The sequence below is a fragment of the Lepisma saccharinum genome, chromosome 7, assembly GCF_977018435.1.
Source record: "Lepisma saccharinum chromosome 7, izLepSacc3.1, whole genome shotgun sequence".
Classification (NCBI taxonomy): Eukaryota; Metazoa; Arthropoda; class Insecta; order Zygentoma; family Lepismatidae; genus Lepisma; species Lepisma saccharinum.
In genome coordinates this window covers 46,527,984-46,549,434 of record NC_139235.1, presented here as the reverse complement: position 1 = coordinate 46,549,434, position 21,451 = coordinate 46,527,984, and the positions used below count along the sequence as shown (strand labels likewise).

General features: G+C 35.2%; 1 protein-coding gene across 1 annotated transcript in view; it reads right to left on the bottom strand.

Annotated features, from left to right (window-relative positions):
- Positions 1 to 338: 338 nt before the first annotated feature.
- Positions 339 to 21,451, bottom strand: part of Pgant2 (polypeptide N-acetylgalactosaminyltransferase 2) — a 521,273-nt gene continuing 500,160 nt past the window's right edge. Inside the window, exons 10-12 of the mRNA XM_083125241.1 lie at positions 18,120 to 18,330; positions 13,053 to 13,169; positions 339 to 9,468 (exon numbers count right to left, since the gene is read on the bottom strand). Coding sequence (XP_082981367.1) covers positions 9,313 to 9,468; positions 13,053 to 13,169; positions 18,120 to 18,330 — 484 coding nt within the window. The 3' untranslated portion in view covers positions 339 to 9,312. The remainder of the gene's footprint in view (positions 9,469 to 13,052; positions 13,170 to 18,119; positions 18,331 to 21,451) is intronic.

Below are 21,451 nucleotides of genomic sequence, written 5' to 3'. Positions count from 1 at the left end.
CTGATGTAATTCTTGAATATTCTAAACCAAATTTCTTGGTAAATGCATATAATTGGAGAAGAATATTCACACACCAATATTGGTCAATATTTTGAACAAATTTTAATTATTGTAATTTTCAAGTATTTGTATCAGTATCGGTAGGAATCTGTATTGGTGTCGGTTCAAAGTGGTATCGGCTCAGCCCTACAAAGAACATAATCTACGTTACATTCTGTGCCAAGAGAGTTAAAAAACCAGAATTAAATCTGTGGGGTGTGATTATTCTTACACAATACTGGAATATTTGACACTCTGGAGGTCAGATAAAATGAAGCAGCTGAAGTCATGTATAATTATTGATTTATTTATTCAGAATTTTTCAAATGCATCAACTGGTAGACATTTTACACGGAAATTTTTCAAGTTGCAACTAAAGAATGATATAAAAACAATAAAACATTTCCTTTTTTACAAATCAGCATGATCTATAAACCTCTTTAAGAAATGAAAATGTCTACGGAAGATTGTTCTTAATTATATTGATTAGAAAGCCAGCTTAATACAGTATGCTTGCATTTTTTAACACACCATTGCTGTAATTCACATTTTTAAATCTCATTTGTGACAAGTACTACAGAAGTTATTCGTAATTTGTCTTTTTATATCCACAATAATAACTGTTCAGTGGGCATTCAAACTATACTTTCACATATTCTAACACAGAATAATCATTTCCAGGTCGACAGTAACTATGTAACATTCCTGTACAACATTGTATTGGTCTGTGTTTTCAGGAGATCGAGTGTTGTTAGAGCTGGATTACACCCGTAACCTACGTTCGTGCCCACTGGCATTATTGCATTTCTATTTCTGTTGCAATCTTTTCTTTACATGTGCCTTGCTCTCAATATGCAAATTAAACTGATCTTTCAAAATATTCTCACAAAAAGCATATGTAAATTACAAGAAAAAAGAATAAATGCTTTTATCTTTTAATTCAATGCACATATCTTTATGCAAAAATAATTATAATTCTAATCCAGTCCACACATGCATCAATAAGAGTTAAAAAATTATGAGGTTGTGCTATGTCTTTTGAATTATTCATCAACATTGGTGATGGATGCTAGGTATAAATAAATTTTATTTAGTTTAAACTGTATCTCAGCTAATAACACTTTGAAGCAATTCTGATACCGTTAGGGATTTCTGTTGATAGCAAAGCCATGATTGAACATTTTAAATTTCTAATATCCTTCACAATTGTTAGAAGTGTTATATAACATGAGTATTAAATTGCAATTTTGGCATATCATTCCACCAGAATTGTGTTTCAAAGTGTCGGGTTAGCTGAATTGGCCTTATTTTTAATCATGCAGGATCCGGAAGGGAAATCTGACTGTTTTAGTTTGGCAACACTGCTGGTAGGTGGAGCCAGACTTCACGGGGGAAGTGGGATTTCGCTAGACATGTGATGCCATTTCAGACAGCATGGAGCAGTGGAATGCTGTACATCGTGCTTTTGTTATAGAAACATTTTTAAAAAATGGTGAATCTGTAGTTGGAACACAATGAGCGACTTTCTCTTGCCAGAACTTCGCAGATGACAAATCGACCCCACACAAATTTGGTTTCAACAAGATTGAGCGACTACAAATGTTTCCCAGGCACATCATCTCTCAACGAGGCAACATGCCATGGCCACCCTGCTCACCGAACCTATCGCCATGCGATTATTTTCTATGAGGTTACCTCAAAGGGAAACTTTTCATGAACAAACCACGCACTACATAAGAACTGAAAGCTGCAATTCCACAAGATTTAGTCCAACGTGCTGTGCAGAATGTCAATGACAGTTTGCAAGAGTGCATTCACAAGAATGGTTCTCATTTGCATGTAATTTTTAAAACGTATCTTTATCCAGTTTTTAGTTATGATTCATGAATGGCACTTCATTTGCTGTAAATAAAAAATAATAATTTGTTTTGTATCAAATTACAACCTTGTACTATGATTTCAAAAACCATCAGATTTTCCTGCCGGACTCTGTATCAATACGTCATTGTGCAGATGTAAGAAATTCATCCAGTAGTTTGGGACAATGGCAGCATTAATACACCAATTACATTATGGGTTCACCATATACCTTTATCAGATATTGCAAATTATCTTTGCAGCTGACTGTCTAATAAGTAACCTCTGAATTATTGTCAGTCTCTGAACTTCTTTATTACATAACTCTGTGATGTGTAGCCTAGGAACTAGAATGCTTGTGTGTTTCACGTAATGTGAAGGTAGTTGTTTGGTTAAGGTATACTTGACATAATAATTACAGAACAGGAAGAAGAAGATTTTCATATTCTTAAAATATTGTAATTTACAAAATTATGTAATGGCATTGTAGTAAAAGAAAGATCCCTGAACAGCCTAGTAGGTAGCTCTCTTACAGTGTCTTGAGTACAAATTCACTCGAATTTTCATTGTCTTTCAATAAATATTTCTCATTTACATTTTGCATAAAATATGTATACATATGAAGAGGTTTTCTTGGGCAATCAACCAGGTAATTTCTGGATAGGGTTCAGAGCTTTCGAGAGCTAACATCACTCTCATCTTCAGGGATTGAAGTGCAGATATATATCAGGGTAAGGTTATATGTATTTGGTGTGGAAGGGGTCTGGTACAGGTGGTGTGTCTAAGATGTCTGCGCTCCCAGTCGACTATCGCTAACCAGGTTGGGTCCAGTTCTAGAGTTTTCTAGGAAAACCTCAACAGGGACACATGACTAGAATTGGACTATGCCTGGTTAGTGTTAGTTGACTGGAAGCATGAATTTTGTAGAGATGCCACCTGTACCAGACCCCTCCCACACCAAATACATATAACTTTACCCTGATATATATCTGCACTTGAATCCCTGAAGATGAGAGTGATGTTAGCTCTCGAAAGCTCGGAACCCTATCCAGAAATTACCTGGTTGATTGCCCGAGAAAACCTCTTGATTATTTGCCACCAGGAAAGCTTCAAGAATTATTTAATGTATACATGTGGGTGTACCAAGAAGAGAAAGACTGTGGTGAACTTGGAAACTAGTAGACAGTCATTTGTTTACTCCTATCGAAGTCACCATACATGAAAATATTCCCCTTTGCTTGTTCCCCTAGTGTCTCTGTGTTGCCATATTTATAATGTTTTGTTGTAAAAAAAATTAACAATGTTAAACATTACATCTCTGCTTGCACTATGTACACTTCTCCCTTTCATGATGACAAAACACTTAGCACTGATGTGAAGAATGCCAGGATTACATGGCAAGTAGCTGATTGCATCACCACCTCCCTTTACTCACTTAGGGTAGGAAATTCAAATACGGTGCCTGACAGTTTTTCTCTTCTTGGCAGGGCAGTAACTAAAACTTCAACAGTGCAGAATCTCACATCTAATATGTAATGTGCACCTCTCGACTACAATGTGAGTCTGTGCAATAACAATAAAAACTCCTTTCATTTTATGGAATCAAATTCATAAATTAGTCTAGATCGCAAGGCTATCAGGAAGGCAGTCTGGCTTTACACTGCACCATGTTAAATGCTACATCATGGAAGTGGACCAAATCTGGTTCTAAGTGCAGACTTTTTGTTCAACATTGTTGAACCACAATGTGTATACATGCTATTTGATAAACCTTCATTTCAGCTTATGTTAACTTCTGTATTTCTTAACTGATAGTAACCAAACAGAATGGATATATTATACAGATCTTTGTGTGTTTTCTATAAATTGTGTGAATATTCTTCCAGTTTTCAGTAATCATGTTACAGGAAAATAGCACTTAGCTTGAGGAATTATGCCCATTATTATAATAGAAGAATTTGAAAATGAAATTTTCTAGTTTTTTTTTTTTTAGATATTGTTGTATCGTGACAACATTCTTGACATGTCGAAAAAATGAATGCTTTTACCATGAAGCAAGATCTCCAGAGGAACATGTGTGTCTAGTGTATCTCACAGGGTGCCTACTCACTGGGAATTCCTTGAATTCTGCTTTCACTTTTCTCCATAGACGTGAAAAATTGCAATTTTTATTAATCCAAATCCCATTGAATTTATTCATATTTATAAATGCCCTCAGGCAAGTTTATTTTTAATTTTTAACAAGAACTAAAAAAAAAAAGAAATATGCACGGAAAATAGAACAGAATTACATATCTCAATCCATTTACTTTGTTAGTGTCCTTTGCAGAACAATCTTTCTGCCAGACTGAAGATTATTGCAAGATATATTGAAGTTGATTAGGTAATTTGAGTTTGAAATTCTCATACAATACAATTTATTATTCGCAGTTTAGTACATATCCTGTAACATTTGTGGCTTGTGTTTGTAGATGTATTTCAAGTCTGAGTATGTGAAATAGCAAATGCAAATTCCTCACCTTAAATTATTTTAAATGTATATATACCATTTAATTGAATTGAATTAGAATAAGTTTGAATCGCATGGACTCTCTGTATTGTTAATATATTTGTGTGGGTATAGACAGGCGGTAATACGTAAGATTGAAATAGAGAAAACATCTTGTATAACCTTGCATTTTTGTAAAGCTCATCTTGAAAATCGGGAATTATACTTGAATTTTATCATGTGCCTAGAATAGCCACCCTGTCACAACACTGAGGTGTACCACAACAATATAACAAAAAGGGTTTGTAATTCTATTCTGAAACTTAACTCTATAATAATGATGATTGTGATAATGTCAACGTGTGTTGCAAACTTTGAGTAAAGTTTGTGACCATGATGCTGACATGGTAATCCTCAACGAGACATTACAGTTATTGCAAAATGGTGTCCTGCATTTGGCAATGGCATCTATGTATAGTCACATTATTTCCATAGAGGAGTGAAAGGAAGAGGTTTATGTATCGGAAGACCGTTATTCTTGTTGGAGCTTATTGCTTTTTAAAATTACCAATATTCAAGCAACATAAATAAGTAAAGACTATTTAAAGGGCAATGTGTTAGTTTTATTCACAAAGCATTCATTATTGTAAAAACATTTAGCATGATGAAAGCTTTTGTGGGTAAAACTGAAATATTGCTACTTTAACCTTTTTTGTTGTTGCTTTTTTTATTTGCATTGAATATTAGTAAGTATATTAATTAATTTAGCAATATATGCACGTTCTCTTGTACATTTGTCACAGTGCTCTCTGGCCTAGAAAAGTCTGGGAAATCAACTCATGAGTGAAAAAATCATGGAAAAGTCACAGAATTGTGAATAAACAAAGGAAAAGTGGAAAAGCCCGGGGAAAATTAAGCATTTTTTGTACTTGCCATTGTGGACATGTAAATAAATTTCCCATTTTGTCTGCTGGGATATATTCCATATTAAATATTTTTATAGTTTATTTTTGTTCATTTTCTTAACTGCTGAATAAATTTTCTTCATTTGAATAGCAAGAGCAGATTAACACTTAAAACTTTGTTATCAACATGTCAAAGCATGATAGAATGGTCTGAAAATTTGTTTTATAATTGTCTCAAAAACCTGTTTTGACAAAACGAGTGGAAACCCTATGTACAATATACATTCTCTATTAAAAAAAATTGGATAAGGAACACAGAAGTTACCAAAAGTCAAAATGTGTGAGAGAATTATTAAACACCCTGTATAACTTCTTTATGGTTCAGAGGCTTATACCCCTGGTTGCAATTTATCAAGGAGTTATATACAATTGGTCTCTCACAAACTTAAAACTGTTACATTTGTGGTGATTCAGGTTATGCTACATGCACAGGTTAGCTTATTGATGTAAATGAGTTAAATTACTATAGCAACTACATGGAAGACGAAAACAGCACAAATAGTTAATTATGTGTACATGCGCTTGGTTCATCTTAATACATACATATTTCATATGTTATCTCCAATTTTAGACGACCATCAAAAAACACAATAAAACTATTAAATAAAACAGCGTAACAAAATAGACTCACATAATTAATGTTGTGGTAGAGAGAGAGAGGAGGATATAACTGTCCACACAAATGCCATCAAAGTATTGATCATGATTAAAGACTGGATGTTAGGCAAAATGCCTATTCTTTCCTGTTAGAGATATGATTAAAATGAATATTGCGATGGCCAGGGGGGAGGGATTAGCTTCATTTAAAGGCAATTTAATTTTGCCTATTTCATACGATATTGCCTATCTTATTTCATAAATGCCAGATATTGCCTATTTCAGGCATTTTCTTTAAAATTGGGACAAGACTGAACTCTGTGCATACAATTTCCTGTTCCCAGGATTAGTTGCCGATGCTTCCAAGAAATTTAAAAATAACAGTTTACAGTAGAAAGCTGAATGGCCTGCTTACGGTCAAGCTCCACCCCGATTCATTTGAAGAATGTTGTCAAGGGGGTGATTGGCCTCTCCCCTTTGCACTTCCCTGGGCTGGCTATCTGAGTTGCATTCCACAGGTGCACATAGTCTGGAGAAAGCTCTTCAAAGGATCATAGTAGTTTTCTCTCTCGTGGTTTGTGGTGGAAATTTTGTGTGTATTTGTGCTTTTTACTCACAGAAATGTCCAAGGAAGCATCTTCTCTGAGAACCAAATAGAGCAACTATGTGAAAGAATTTAAATTATGTGAAAAGTCTGTGAATTGCACGAAAAAATATTACGTTATGCAACACTTAGAAACTGCTAAACACAAATCGGTTTCTATTGAGAAGCAAAAGTCATGCAAGGTAAAACCGTCAATAATTACATCATACGCTATTTCTCTTAGGCATTCTCAGTGTTCTGCAGATTTGTGTAAGGCATTCATAGAGGGAGACATTCCTTTGTGGAAATTGAAGAATGCCTCTTTAAGGAGATTCCTGTTGAAGTACACAGGTGAACATGTACCGAAGGAGTCAACACTGCATAAAAATTATGTCAAAGGATGTTACACGGGTGGTCATTGCAAGCATTAGGGAGGAAAACATTTGGGTGTCTATTGATGAAACAACCGATGCTATGGGAAGGTCTCTTGCTAATGTTGTAATTGGTACAATGGAACACAATGTAGAGCCCAAAATATTTCTTCTTGCACGTGAGCAACTGGAAAGAACTAATAGTACAGCAATTGCTCAGTTGTTCACTTCCTCACTAAATTTGCTTTGGCCAGATGGTGTTAAGCATGAAGATGTGCTTTTGTTTGTAACAGATGCAGCACCATATATGAAAAACCAGCAACAGCCCTTAAAGTTCTTTCCCCGCTATGCTGCACATGCTCTCCACCGAGTTGCAGAGGAAATTAGTGTTTCATTTCCCGAAGTTGACTTTAATTTTCAATGCTAAGAAAATATTCCTCAAAGCACCATCCCGGGTTCTTTTGTTTAAAGAAACAGCCCCTGAACTTGCTTTGCCTCCACAGTCAATACTAACTAGATGGGATACTTGGATATCTGCTGCAGTATATTATGCGACCAACTATCAGAAGGTGGCTGAAATTAATTCCCTATCTGAAGATGATGCAACATCAATTTGCATAACACAGCGTCTTTTGAACAATTCTGTTGTGCGAAACAACTTAGGATTCATCACAACCCATTATTCAAATTTGCCAGACACAAGAACATTACTGGAAGAGAGAAGTGAAACACTGATAAATTCTAATGGACCGTTTTCATTCTGCAGTTGATCAAATTTGTGCTGTACCAGATGCTAAAGGTCAGGCTGTTCATAAGAAATGTCAGCGAGTTATTGGAGCTAATAAGGACTTGGACAAATTAAGGGCAATACAACAAGTTCTGAAAGGTGAAAATATACAAACTGAGTTAGATCCACATGTTCTCGCATGCTTTAAGTATGATCCGGTAACATCTGTGGAAGTTGAAAGATCTTTTTCAGTTCTAAAAAATGTGTTGTCCGATCGCAGACATAACTTGGCGGTTGATTACCTGAAGAAATACCTTGTTGTGATGTGCAACCGCAATTAGTGCTTCTTATTCAGAGACTGCCAAACCGTACAGTACAAACTTGAAATGCATTTAAACAATTTCTTAGTTCGAACTGCTGTGTGGAATATATAGTGCAAATTTTTTAACTGAAATAACCCTGTGTGCAGTGATAAAGTGTATATTTAAATAATTTGCATACTGGTTGGAAGTAGCCAACAATTTCTTTTGTCAGACTATTGTGTGTAGCCATTATACAATGGAAAATTTTGGGCTGACGTGACTCCTGTTTGCAGTGATTTATTAAGTACAATATTAGACTGCTGTCTCTAATGATGAGCTACTGGTTTTTTTAAGCAACTATAAAGAATGTACAGGTATGTTTCTATATTTTTTAAACACCTATTTCTTTTTGTATGTCTATCTTCATTATTTTGGGTTAAATTTCATTGCCTATTTGTATTTTAATGCCTATTTTGAAAATTATAAGTGCTTATTTCCCTGCCTATTTTATATGTTTTTAGTGCCTAAACATCCGGTCTCTAATCATGATACTCCATTTGAAAACATGGAATTATACTAAACATTCGTCACAGCCTTGTGTGTATGAAGAAAACCCATTTGCAATATGAAGTCTGTAATCTCATTAAAATATTCACAAAAAAGAAAATTTACAAATCAAAAATGATGCTACAAGCTCCAAAAATCAGTTACAAAACTAAAATGTTTTAAAGCCATTAAGAAGTGATAGAACATGCCACGTAAAAAATGCTACACCTTATGACTTCTCGCACGATATCACTTAACGTACTGCAATTAGGAACAGCATCATCTATTTTTCATTTTCACTGCAGTGTATGTTATCTTACAACGTTGTATCGGTTTGTTAGAAATCAATCAATCGTTTCACTTGCACATCAAAGACAACATTCTGTGTGGTATAAACAAATGTTATAACTGGAATGTCTGTTGTTTCTAATGTGTATTTTGTGTTGCTACATTTTGCATTTAAAGAAAAAACTCCTTCCATACTTAAAAAAAAGCCACCAGAAGAATCCAGTCATTTTTTCTTCAGACATTATGCACTATATCACATATGAGATCATATGTTACACTCTTCACATGCATTCTACAAGTAGGTACAGGAACTATAAAAACATTTGGAAGCTCATATCATTAACTTCTCACACAATTCCCTTCCTGCTGCATCTGTTTAATCCACACAGAATTCTAGATCAGTTTTAGTTATAATACAATTATTTCACTAGTTCACCAGTGATTCACAACATACATCTTTAACGATGTAATCGTGACCACCCACTATGTCTTCTCCATGACCCGTTACTTGATCCAAGCAATTACAGTTGACTTATTGCCACTAAATTATCACAATCTGTTAAGAGAGAATTTCCACTTCTGAGTTACTGATGTCGAATCACACTTCTCTGCAGTCAATCCTTTTCTCTTTTCGTGTTTGGAGTCCACACACAAATCATGAGTTGAATGTTTTAACATACTGTTATTCTCTATGCGCTGCCATTTCTGTAAAAAAAAAAATATATATAATAAAAAAAATAAACAGAATTCTACTACAATCACTTTTACACCAATTACTACACAGTACACAGAACACACAGTACTTTATACTGAATCAATTAAGCTAGGTTTTTCTTCCACACTAATTCTTTACTCAAAATTCATTTTATAAGAGCCAGTCAGTGGAAAACAGGTCATCTCATATATATCTACATGTAGATTTCTTATTTTCCTGTAGTTTACGGTTATTACAAGCATAAGAAAACAGTTTTTCGTTGTGACGTTTCAGGAGAACACATGCTCCCTTCATCAGACATGTATTTTCATTTTGTCTAAAGATACAGTTACAACAATGGTTAGCAATTTTTTAAACAAAAAGAATCCCTTATATAATGGATGTTGTCAATATTACATTGTTGCAATGTAGCAACTTAACTGTGAAAAGAAGCAGTCTGTTTTATTTTTATTTCAGACAAAAAAAAATTGATCATTATTTTTTATTTAAAATTATGAATCCCAAATATCATCAGGTAATTCAAAGTCATCATTGTTTTCACAAAGTCTCTTTACGTTTTCTGTTACATTAAATTTTAAAGATGGTGGCTTACTCCATTTGTGAAGAAGAAAATTCCATACTGGATATGTGTCACCATTTACATTATTTAATTTATTCCAGCGTTCTTCTGCAATGAACGAAGCTTAATTACATATAATCTCCAATTGTTAATGAGATAGGTGCAGATATCATACTCTACATCAGATATGTAGATGATGTGCTAATTATTGCTAAAAATGAGAAAACCATCATGGACATATTTAAATTGTTAAATGAATCACATCGTCACATAAAATTCACTTGCGAACCCATGAATAACAATGTAATTTCTTTCCTTGATCTGCAAATTAAGACAACTGACACAACAATTCAAACATCAGTCCATAGGTAAAAATTAGCAGGGGAAAAATACATCCATGCCAATTCAGAACATTAACGTACAACAATGGATAATATATATTTTTTTTTCCTGAGAGCACAAAGACTGTGTTCTAATAACAAGTTTATCAAAAATGAAGAAGAAAGGCTTTTTAATATAGCAAAAGAAAATGGCTTTCACACTAACAGAATAAACCAAATCAAAAAATTAAGTCACAAGAAAACTAAAGGAAAAGAGAAACACAGACAAAGATCAAAAATCTGTTAAAAATAAATTTGTGTGCATTCCATTCCACAAGGGATTCTCACATAAAATTGACAATATTTTTAGAAGATTTAATTTCAAAATTGTTTTAGATCACCAAGAAGTTTGGAATGTACATTTAATGAATTCAAAATGAGAAACTCTCTACCAGATGTGGAAACCACAGGAATATATCATATAAGTTGTTCATGTTCAAAGGATTATGTAGGACAAACAGCAAGGAAAATGGCAATAAGATGGCATGAACACGATTTGGACATTATAAATCTAAACCCAAGAACAGGTTTGTCAGCTCACATCATCGAAGAAAAGCATTTGATTAAAAAGAGAAGGGTTTTGAAAAGATTGACGGGAAACATATAGTTGAATGTTTGTAAAGCTTCGTTCATTGCAGAAGAACACTGGAATAAATTAAATAATGAAAATGGTAACATAGATCCAGTATGGAGTTTTCTTTTTCACAAATGGAGTAAGCCACCATCTTTAAAATTTAATGTAACAGAAAACATCAAGAGACTTTGTGAAAACAATGATGACTTTGAATTACCTGATGATATTTTGGATTCATAATTTTAAATAAAAATGTGATCAAATTTTTTTTATCTGAAATAAAAATAAAACAGACTGCTTCTTTTCACAGTTAAGTTATATTGCAACAATGTAACATTACAACATCCATTATATAAGGGATTCTTTTTGTTTAAAAAATTGCTAACCATTGTTGTAACTGTATCTTTAGTCAAAATGAAAATAAATGTCTGATGAAGGGAGCGTGTGTTCTCCTGAAACATCACAATGAAAAACTGTTTTCTTATACTTGTAATAACTGTAAACTACAGGAAAGTAATTCTACAATGCAAGCAATGCGTACATAGAAGAAAAACTATGTAGATGTCGCGGCTTCACAAAACTCCTGCCACTGGAAGGGGGTTCCGTTGTAGCCTGGTAGATGGCAGTTGCGTTGCAGGCTTATGTCGTCCTGCATATCATGGAGGCCATCATGGAGAGCATTCATGCTCCACTGTACATCGTCGATCCTGTTGAATGATGTCATTCGCACATTGGATGAGGTCATCATCCTGGTGATGTTCTTCCTTCACAAAACCTCTGATTCCACTCCTTCACCCATGACAAAGATAAACACCACGTACTAGCACCTTCCGCCAACAGGAAACGCACGACTGCTCGCTTCTCTTCCTTACTGGCCTCCATGATATGCCGGACGTCAAGTCCCTGCACGTATGCACTTCACACAGCCCCACTCGCACTGCTTCACACAAGCCTGCAACATGACTGGCATCTACCAGGTAACAACGGAAACCCCATCCAGTGGCAGGAGTTTCATGGAGTTGCAGCATCTACATGTCGAGATACACGAAGTGACCTGTTCTCTGCTGACTGACCCTTATAGCTTAAAAATGATTACTTTAGAGATCATTTTTATTGATATAAGGAACATCATTTGTGGAGAAAAGCAATTATAACCTAAATAATAATCTTAATACTGAAAAATAATATTTTCAGGGTAAACTAAAATATTTAAGTATTAACAGAAAGGTTTATAATTTTTGGAATGAGCATTGGCCTCATTGGCATAAAATCCTGCTGGTCCACCTACCAGCCCACTGTGCCAATATGTAATTTTGTAAACCTATTAAGCAATACGAGGAAGGGAACCAATGAGCAATTTAAAGGTGTGCAACAATTGTTGATTCCACTATGTATGATTTTATTATTTGGCTTTGAACAAACTTTGCATATTATCAGAAATTGCAGCCACAATTCCAGCATTTAGTGTGCCTTGTCCCTTGAGATAGGAACTATTCTTGCCTGTTCCTCATCTCTGTAACTACCTCAGAAGCATCATCATTAATGAACATCTGAACAATTTTGCTTGATCATCCAAACAGGAGAAGTCTCCTGCACTAATAGTATAAGTTTTCAATAATTTTGAAATTCTGTATGTTAGTCTAAAAGTACTGTTTTAGTTTTTTTCTGTATGTCCCATTAATACGTTAATGTCAATTGGTTTATTATAATTTGTAATTATTACTACACCATGTGAAATTTAAACAAAACTAAAATTTAACACTTTGCAACATTTGAATTTGTACAATTTGTTTTTACTCCAATACTTAAACTTCTTATTGCTGGATATTTTCTTCACTCTCTGGCTTCTTTTAACTATTGTCGAAATAAATAAATCCTTGTTTTTATTACATAACAATAATGTGATTATCAAAATATATATATATATTTTTTAAAAGTAGCCATCCAAATCTTTAGCAGCCACCTAGTGGCCAGCACACCCTGGGGTTCATCAAGCCTCAAGTACCTATGGGCAACCCCTGGGTAACAGATTTATTTAACTAACATGCACCTGATTCTTACCTGATTTATTGAATTATTGCACAGCCGTAGTTTTAGGGATGAACCAGAAGCTGGTTTAATCACTGTGAGGCACATGTCATGATGTTTAATGAGTCCATCTTGGGTGAAGGCCCATTCCTGAAAGCACATAAAATGTAAATACTAGGATAGAAAAAAAAATCATATACAGTGTGTAAATAAATGACAGTCACTTCTTAGGGACTTACTGAAAAGGAAGCTCAACTACAACTAAACCCTATCTTGGAAAACAAACATTCTGGCAAAAATGAATATATATTATAATTATACAGGGTGGGCACTCTAGGACCATGATAAAATTCAAGTAAAATACCCAGTTTTAAAGGCGAACTTTCCAAAAATTCAAGGGTACATGCAGATGTTTTCTCTATTGGGTCAATCCATATGAAGTCATACAACCTGGTTGCTTGACCATTTTTAAAAGAATTTATTTTTTGTGTGGTGTGAGCCTTGCATGTTGACAGTTCAGAACCACTGTTATTTTATTTTTACTATCACCGATTTGAAGATGGCGGACATTTTTTTATCATGGCGCGCATCATTTTCTCCATTCGTAAGCATCAGCGCCAACTTTTCTTTCTCAGCTCTGGTAAGTCCTACGACAATGAGACAAAATCTGTGATGTTAAGCACATTATAGGCTACAATTATATTTCTGTGTAATTTTCTAAATATTATTCCTTCATAATAAATTTTAAGGTTAAAATTGTCTATTTTAATCGCTCAAAATGACATTTTCGGACATTTTGGGGGGGGGGAAGGCAGTTTGTTTGACACTTGAATTTTTTTGTGCAAGTACCTGTGTACCAATAGTGTGTGCCAAAATTATTTGAAGCTTGAGACTTTAATCCTTTATTTTCTACAGGGTCATAAACATGTACTTTTTGTTAAAAAAAATCCAAGTTCAGGATTAAATATCTCTGGTGGGCAGTTGTTTAAAAATCTGAAATTTGTACACAATACAGTACTCCATGATAAGTAACTTCAGTAAAAATTTTGAGTTTGAGATTTAATTGGTTTAAGAGATACAAAACTCGTGAAAAATTCAATATTTTGCATTAAATATGGCATGCCTAATTTCATTTCTTATTAACATTTTGTGTTAAAATTCTGCAAATTGTAATTTGGAATGTCAATCAACAACATTACAATCCTGAAATGGATCTACAATAAAGTATATATACGAGGGCGTGCGAGAAAATGACGCGCACCATGATAAAAAAATGTCCGCCATCTTGATAGTAAAAATAAAATAACAGTGGTTCTGAACTGTCAACATACGAGGCTCACACCACACAAAAAATAAACTCTTTTAAAAATGGTCAAGCAACCAGGTTGTATGACTTCATATGGATTGACCCTATTTCAACCTTGCGTATTACAACCTCCCCCACCCCCCAACATACACACACACAAAAATATTAACAATATAAAGGTTCCATGTGATTCCAATGTATCCAGAAAATCTAATTCAATTCAATTAAACTGTGTACATATTTAAAATATTTAATTTAAGGTGCGAGAGTTTAAATTTATCATTTACTCAAGACTCGAAATACATCTACAAACACAAGCCACAAATGTTACAAGATATACTAATCTACGAATTGTATAAGAATTTCAAACTCAATTTAACTAATCAACTTCAAGATATCTTATCTTGTAATAATCTTCCGTCTGTCTTTAGATTGTTCTGCAAAGGACACAAACAAAGTAAACGGATTGAGAGAATTCTGTTTTACTTTCCATGCAGCTTTCTCTTGCTTCCTCGATAAAAAGCTAAACTGAGAGAAACTTCCCTCAGGGCATTTTAAATATGTACAAATTCAATGGGATTTGGATTAATAAAAGTTGCAATATTTCACGTCTATGGAGAAAAATTCACGCAGAATTCACATATAATTCCCCGAGCCAATAATTCATGCAGAAATCAAGGAATTCCTGGTGAGTAGCCACTCTGTTACAGAAGGTTTAAGGTCTTCTGTCTGTACAATAAATAAGGATGGGAACAGAAATTTCTCAGAGAGTGAAGCTCCATTATTAAGGATTCCCTACATTTCATGGGAAATCCCACCTTCATCAGGCACTCTATGGCGAAACAGCCCTCTGACAGCCAGTGCCTGTCAAGCAACTTTTCATTCAGTGACACGTGGACAGTGCATCACGTTTCATCACCGCTGTTTTCTTGCATTTGAAACTTGAACCTGCTATTTCTTATTTTGAAGGAGCTCCCCCCTTCATGATGCTGGACAAACACCAACATTTTTGGGGCCCCATTGGGAATCGAACCTGGGACTTCTCTCACCAAAGGCAAGAGAGTTAACCATTTGGCTACGCAGAAGCCCACCAGGCATTCTTAATGACTAATGTTGTCACCTTGTCATCAATGGACCCCAGGTTCAATTCCTGATTAATGACTGTGGGGGTTACAAGGAAAAAACATGTTTTTGTTTGTACTGTAAACTATGCAAATTAAATAATTTGTCTGTAGGCAAGTACAACATGCTATATATTTACAAGTACAATAAATGTGAACAAAAAAATACATCAAATAATAGCATTTCAACATATATTTCATAAGTCAGAAATCACAGCGCAAATTTCTGATTTGCAATATTTTGTGTAAATATATTCTGAATACTTATATGTTGTACTAATCAATGCTTGAAGTGGAAAATAATTTTTATTTCAGCACCACATTTCAACCTGGTGGTGAAAATTTGAACTACTTTTTTTTCTCATTAGCATTCGCTTATCCATAGTCTCGATGCTTTGAATGGGCTCCAGAGGCCTCTGAGTAGAGCAACATTAATTGTGGCCTTCCAGTACATATTAAATATCGTAAATTTTCTTGCTATAGAAAACTCCTCATGCACTTTCCTTAAGACCCATGGATCTGTTTGCTGGACTACGTGCTGTTTCTACCAAAAGTGCACTGCATGATGACATCAAGATACAAGGGCATTCAAGTCAAACTGGGACTTTTAATTTTGCATGTATACCAATGTATGCTGGCATGGTGGTACTATATGCAGTACTAATGGAGTGTGTCCTATTAATGATAGGCAGTGCACATGTATCCCTGTGAACATTCAGTGTGTGGAATGTCTTATCCTGGATAATCGATGCATAACCTGTTGTGAAATTGCACAAGAGACGAATGTTTCTGTGGAAACTGTGAATGTGATCGATAATTCATGAACATTTTCATTTTCGAATAGTTGGCACACGCTGGATACCAAGACAGCTTTCAGCTTTTTACCAGCACACAATTGAAGTCTGCACTGAGTTGAAGGAGCATTTTAACAGGGAAGGCCAGGATTTTCTGGCTCACATCATTACATGTGATGAAACCTGGGTACATAATTTCACTCCGGAATCAAAACAAGCATCAAAGCAGTGGAAGCATATGGACTCACCACAGGCACGTATCTAGAAATATGTTTCAGGGTAGGGGGAGGGGTCCAAACCAAGTGTCTCAGGAATAATAATAATAATAGTAATAATAATATAATAATAATAATGTTTAATTTAAAAGAATTATATTAAATCAAATTACAAAACATAAATTAAAATTATATTATTATCACACGATTAGGTAAAAAGACTGTATAAGAATAGACATATAACAGCACATATTCATTACATAGCTTACCTGTAGTTATGATCGGAATAACTTACATAAAAGCAAGTGCCCTGGCAATGAAATTAATGTCAAATAAATAATTGAATATTTATCGAATAAGAAAAATGATGTTACATGTAGTTGGACAAAAGTAAGTTTCTGATTAAAATTTTATGCATATTATTTTGAGTAGTAGTGTACATAAATCTTCTTTGTAATGTAATTCAAAGCCTAACATAATCCTTGCCTTCTACAACACTCAGAGGAAATTAATAACCATCGATTATGCAACAAATGCTAATATTTTCATTACTTAATTTTAGTACTTGGTAAGCCTTTCGGGGAGTCCGGACCCCTGGACCCCCTAAATATATCCATCCTGTCCTTCAAAGCCGTATGATCCCAATATAATCCTTGTCTTCCAATAAGTTCAGAGGAAATTATACAACAAATGCTAAACGAGTATATTTCATTATTTAATTTTCATACTTAATAAGTCTATTGAAAGGGGGGGGGGTCCGGACCCCTGAAATACGTACTTCCTGTCCTTCAAAGCCATATGATCCCAATATAATCCTTGTCTTCCAATAAGTTCTGAGGAAATTATACAACAAATGCTAAACGAGTATGTTTTCATTATTTAATTTTCGTACTTAATAAGTCTATCGGGTGGGGGGAGGGACCCCGAAATACATCCTTCATGTCCTTCAAAGCCGTATGATCCCAATATAATCCTTGTCTTACAATAAGTTCAGAGGAATTTATATAACAACGACTAAACGAATAAATTTTTCATTATTTAATTTTAATTAGTACTTGATAAATCTATCGGGGGGGATGGGGGGAGGGGAGTCTGGACCCCTTCCCCTAAATACATCCTTGACTCACCACAATCAGAAAAATTTCCGAGTAATTGTGTCTGCAGGTAAAGTGATGGCAAGTTTTTTCTGGGATAAAAGTTATTCATGTGAATTTTCTATCGCCTATCTGATACCTACTGATTACTCAGAAACAACTACTAACACAAAGATGAAATTTGTTTTCTTAAAACCTATCAAGTTACAACAATATAATTATACTCATTGATCTGTTTGTTCAAATGCCATTGAACTGTCAGCTTGTGAGTAGTACCTATGGAGAATATCATAGTTACATAGTAAATGCAGTTATAAATTTATTTATGATAGTTATATTTTGCAGGCACAACTTATGTATGTCATAAATTCTTAACTTACTTGTACGAATAACCTGAACTCTTGTAAAAAGAAGCATTTGTACAAAAATGGTTAAAATTGAGTTCTTGTTTAAAGTAATAACAAGAATTTCATGCTAGTTGTAAAGAAAAAAATGATGAAATTTTAAACCACAAGTTCCACAAGCTTATGTTCATATCATAATTCACAATACTTTACATTAGACATTTACCTGATTTCCTCCACTATTGTGGCAAGTGTATAAACCTATTGTTCCATCTATGAGATGGCCCATTGTGTCCATACACATTACCCCTTGCTGTACAGAGCCAAATGCCACATCCATTGAATCTGGGATCCTCAGTTCCGGATACACATTTTCCAAGTACCATTTAAAGGGTTTGCACTTTAGCTTTTCCTTTAGTTCCATTCTGCTTTGAATACTGAAAAATAAAATACAAGGCACATTCAATAAATAACCAGAATGGTAGTATAAAAAATCTAAAATAAGACCGTGATTGTTATATGTCTGTTATTTTGTGAAGGCATCTGTAAGCTATTCATAGCTGGGGCTGGCACATCTGCCTCGTGCATAGCATGCTTTGAAACAGTTACACAAGATGGCGGCACCCTTACAGGAGTGCTCCAAACTGGAACAGCAAAGTGTCGTGAGATTTTTGTTGAGTGAAGGCATGAAACCGATAGAAATTCATCGCTGCATGACAGTTCAGTATGGAGACAACTGTATAAGTCGATCACAAGTGTACGAGTGGGCTGAGAAGACAACGATACAATAGTGACATCCTTCATTTCCCAGACCAAAGAAGGCACGTGCTCAACTGAGTGCCGGAATGGTCATGTTAACTTTGTTTTGGGACACAAAGTGGCCAATTCTTGAACATTACATGCCCAGAGCTCATAATGTAGACAGTACCACCTATTACAAACCAGCCATTCTTCAGAGACGACATGGTCTGGTATCCACTGGTGTGCTTTTGCTCCATGACAATACGAGACCACTCACTGCCAATGTCACATTGTCTACCATCCAGGACCTAAAGTTTCAGTGCTTACCCCACCCTCCATATTCACCCAATCTCGCACCTTCCGATTTCCACACCTTTGGCCCACTGAAAGTTGGACTAAGTGGATCGAGGTTCCAGAATGACGACGAAGTCAAGTCAGCGGTGTACGAGTGGTTACGCACGCATCAAAAAAGATTTTCCCCCCTGTGGAATCAGTGCCCTTATCAAGTGCTGGTGTAGGTGTATTGAACTAGGGGATACTACATTGAAATACCGTAGTTCTTTTGGTGCTTGTAACATATATTGTTTATATTTCCTGTTATATATTGAATGAGCCTTGTAAACTCATTAAAAATATATTATTGTGAACATGCATGAAAAGTTTAAGTATGTATGCAAGTTAAGATATGTTGTTAACAGAACCCACATATACAGAACCACTTAATGCATTTGCTGAAGGTGATGTATAAATGCATTGAACTTCCATATCCCTTCCAAATGCTTGCCCAGCCATGGCACTGTGCAACAGCCATTTCAGTTCTTCATGATACATTACAGAAAAGTTGTTGGAAGTAATGAAATAGCTTGTTTCTCTTTTATGCTTTTTTAAAATATTTTCTTGCATTGCTGACTGGAAGTACAATGTTGTTACCCATTTTGATACACACGTCTCATGTGGTGACTGCAAAAAATGTTTTTCCTGTTTTATAAATTTCAGTTCAGAATATTGCTTTCTTATGAATGTGTAGCATATGTTTTTGTAATTTTAATCACAACCAACAAAACAGAGGAAAGAAGCACAATCCTGTCAAAACATCAACATTGTTAGTAATATAAAAGCATCAGCATCAATATAACATTTGTGCATCAAGCAGAACAGGTTAACAAATATTTAGATGCTGGTGATACACATTTCCATCGATGTAAAATTTACATGAAAATTGTAGTTTTACAAAATACTTTATGTACAACAATATAGAGACAACCAGAAGTTTTTGAGGAGTAGCTAGATGCTGGAAAAGCATTTTGGATGCCATGTGGGCAGAAAATGGTCCAAAATAATTATACTGGCCTATTTCCTTCAAGAAAATTAGGTCCAAATGGGACAAGGGGGATCCTGACCTCCACACTACACCCTTCAGTGTGCATTGTACAACAATGTATTTCATCTTGCTATTACTAAGCAGAATCATGTAACAATATTAGCCAGCTTGGGATCAATATATATTTTTAGGTGGCAGAAAACATGTTAAGAACTTAATTTTCATCAATATAAATGTATATATTATAATAAAAATAATATATATTTATAATATTAGGCTCAGTCAATAAATAATGAGGCAGATGATATTTCACAGTACTTACGTAACGAACCTCAGAAGTATTGTCTGCCACTGTTTGGGCATTTATCCCATTGTGACACTAGTCGCAAAATTGCATGCTCGTAGAACTCCTTTGGCTGCTGTTGGAACTAATTGTACACGTACTCCTTGATGTCATAGCTCGATTTTTGAGCTCACCGAAGATGTGGAAGTCACACGGGGACAGATCTGGACTAAGGGGGAGGGGGGGACTCAGGACTTCCCACGACAGTCTGTCTTGATGAGCTCATCCACCTGCGCAACATGCTGATCTGTGACATGCTTTGGTGCTCCACTCCACGTGTCGTCCCCGAGCGACATGCGTCCTTCGCGAAAGCGTTTGTTCCACTCCTGCACTCTTGCCCGGAATATACAGTGACCCCATATATCCTTTCCATTCGTCGATGGATTTCACGACCCCCTACACCTTCCGCTGTCAATAAGTGCACAACACCCTGCTATTCCTCTTTCGATGCCTCCATTATGCATCACAGTCAAACACGGAATGACTGGACACAGCCGCTGCTCGGTTAGCAGCCTTTGCGCATACCTTGCCAGACACGTAACGCCATCTAGCGCGAGAATGCATGTGAATCAGTTTCATCACACCAGCACCTCCATTTCAGGCCCGTCAACCCATTTCTAACTATCAGTTTTGGTGTAATATCCTCTGCCTCATTATTTATTGACTGAGCCTCATATATATAAAAATTTAAATGAATGATAATTAGTTTGGAGAAACAAAACAATGTATAAATATTTGATCCTTTCATACTAACATACTTACAACACTAGAACAGTGGTTTCCAAACTGTGGTATGCATACTCCCAGGGGTACATGAATGACTTGAAGGGAGTATGTGATCAGCTTGGAAGGAGAAATGTCGAGAATACAAACACTCAACATTTCTTGCTGCAGGTGTGTAGAGTAGACTTCATTGTTCCAGACTTCTTAGCTTTAATGCTCAACAGGAAAATAAGGCTGATTTGTCACTGACAGTCTTCATTTCATATGTTTTGAAATAACATACCCGTTCAAAATCTCTACCCATTTCATTCTTCAACTAAAAAACCCACAAACATTTGTTAAGGGGAAGGGTGACAATTTTGCACCAGTTGTGTATTTATTTCAATATCGTCCAAATGGGCAATGCTACTGAGGAAAAAAGCTGGTGTTG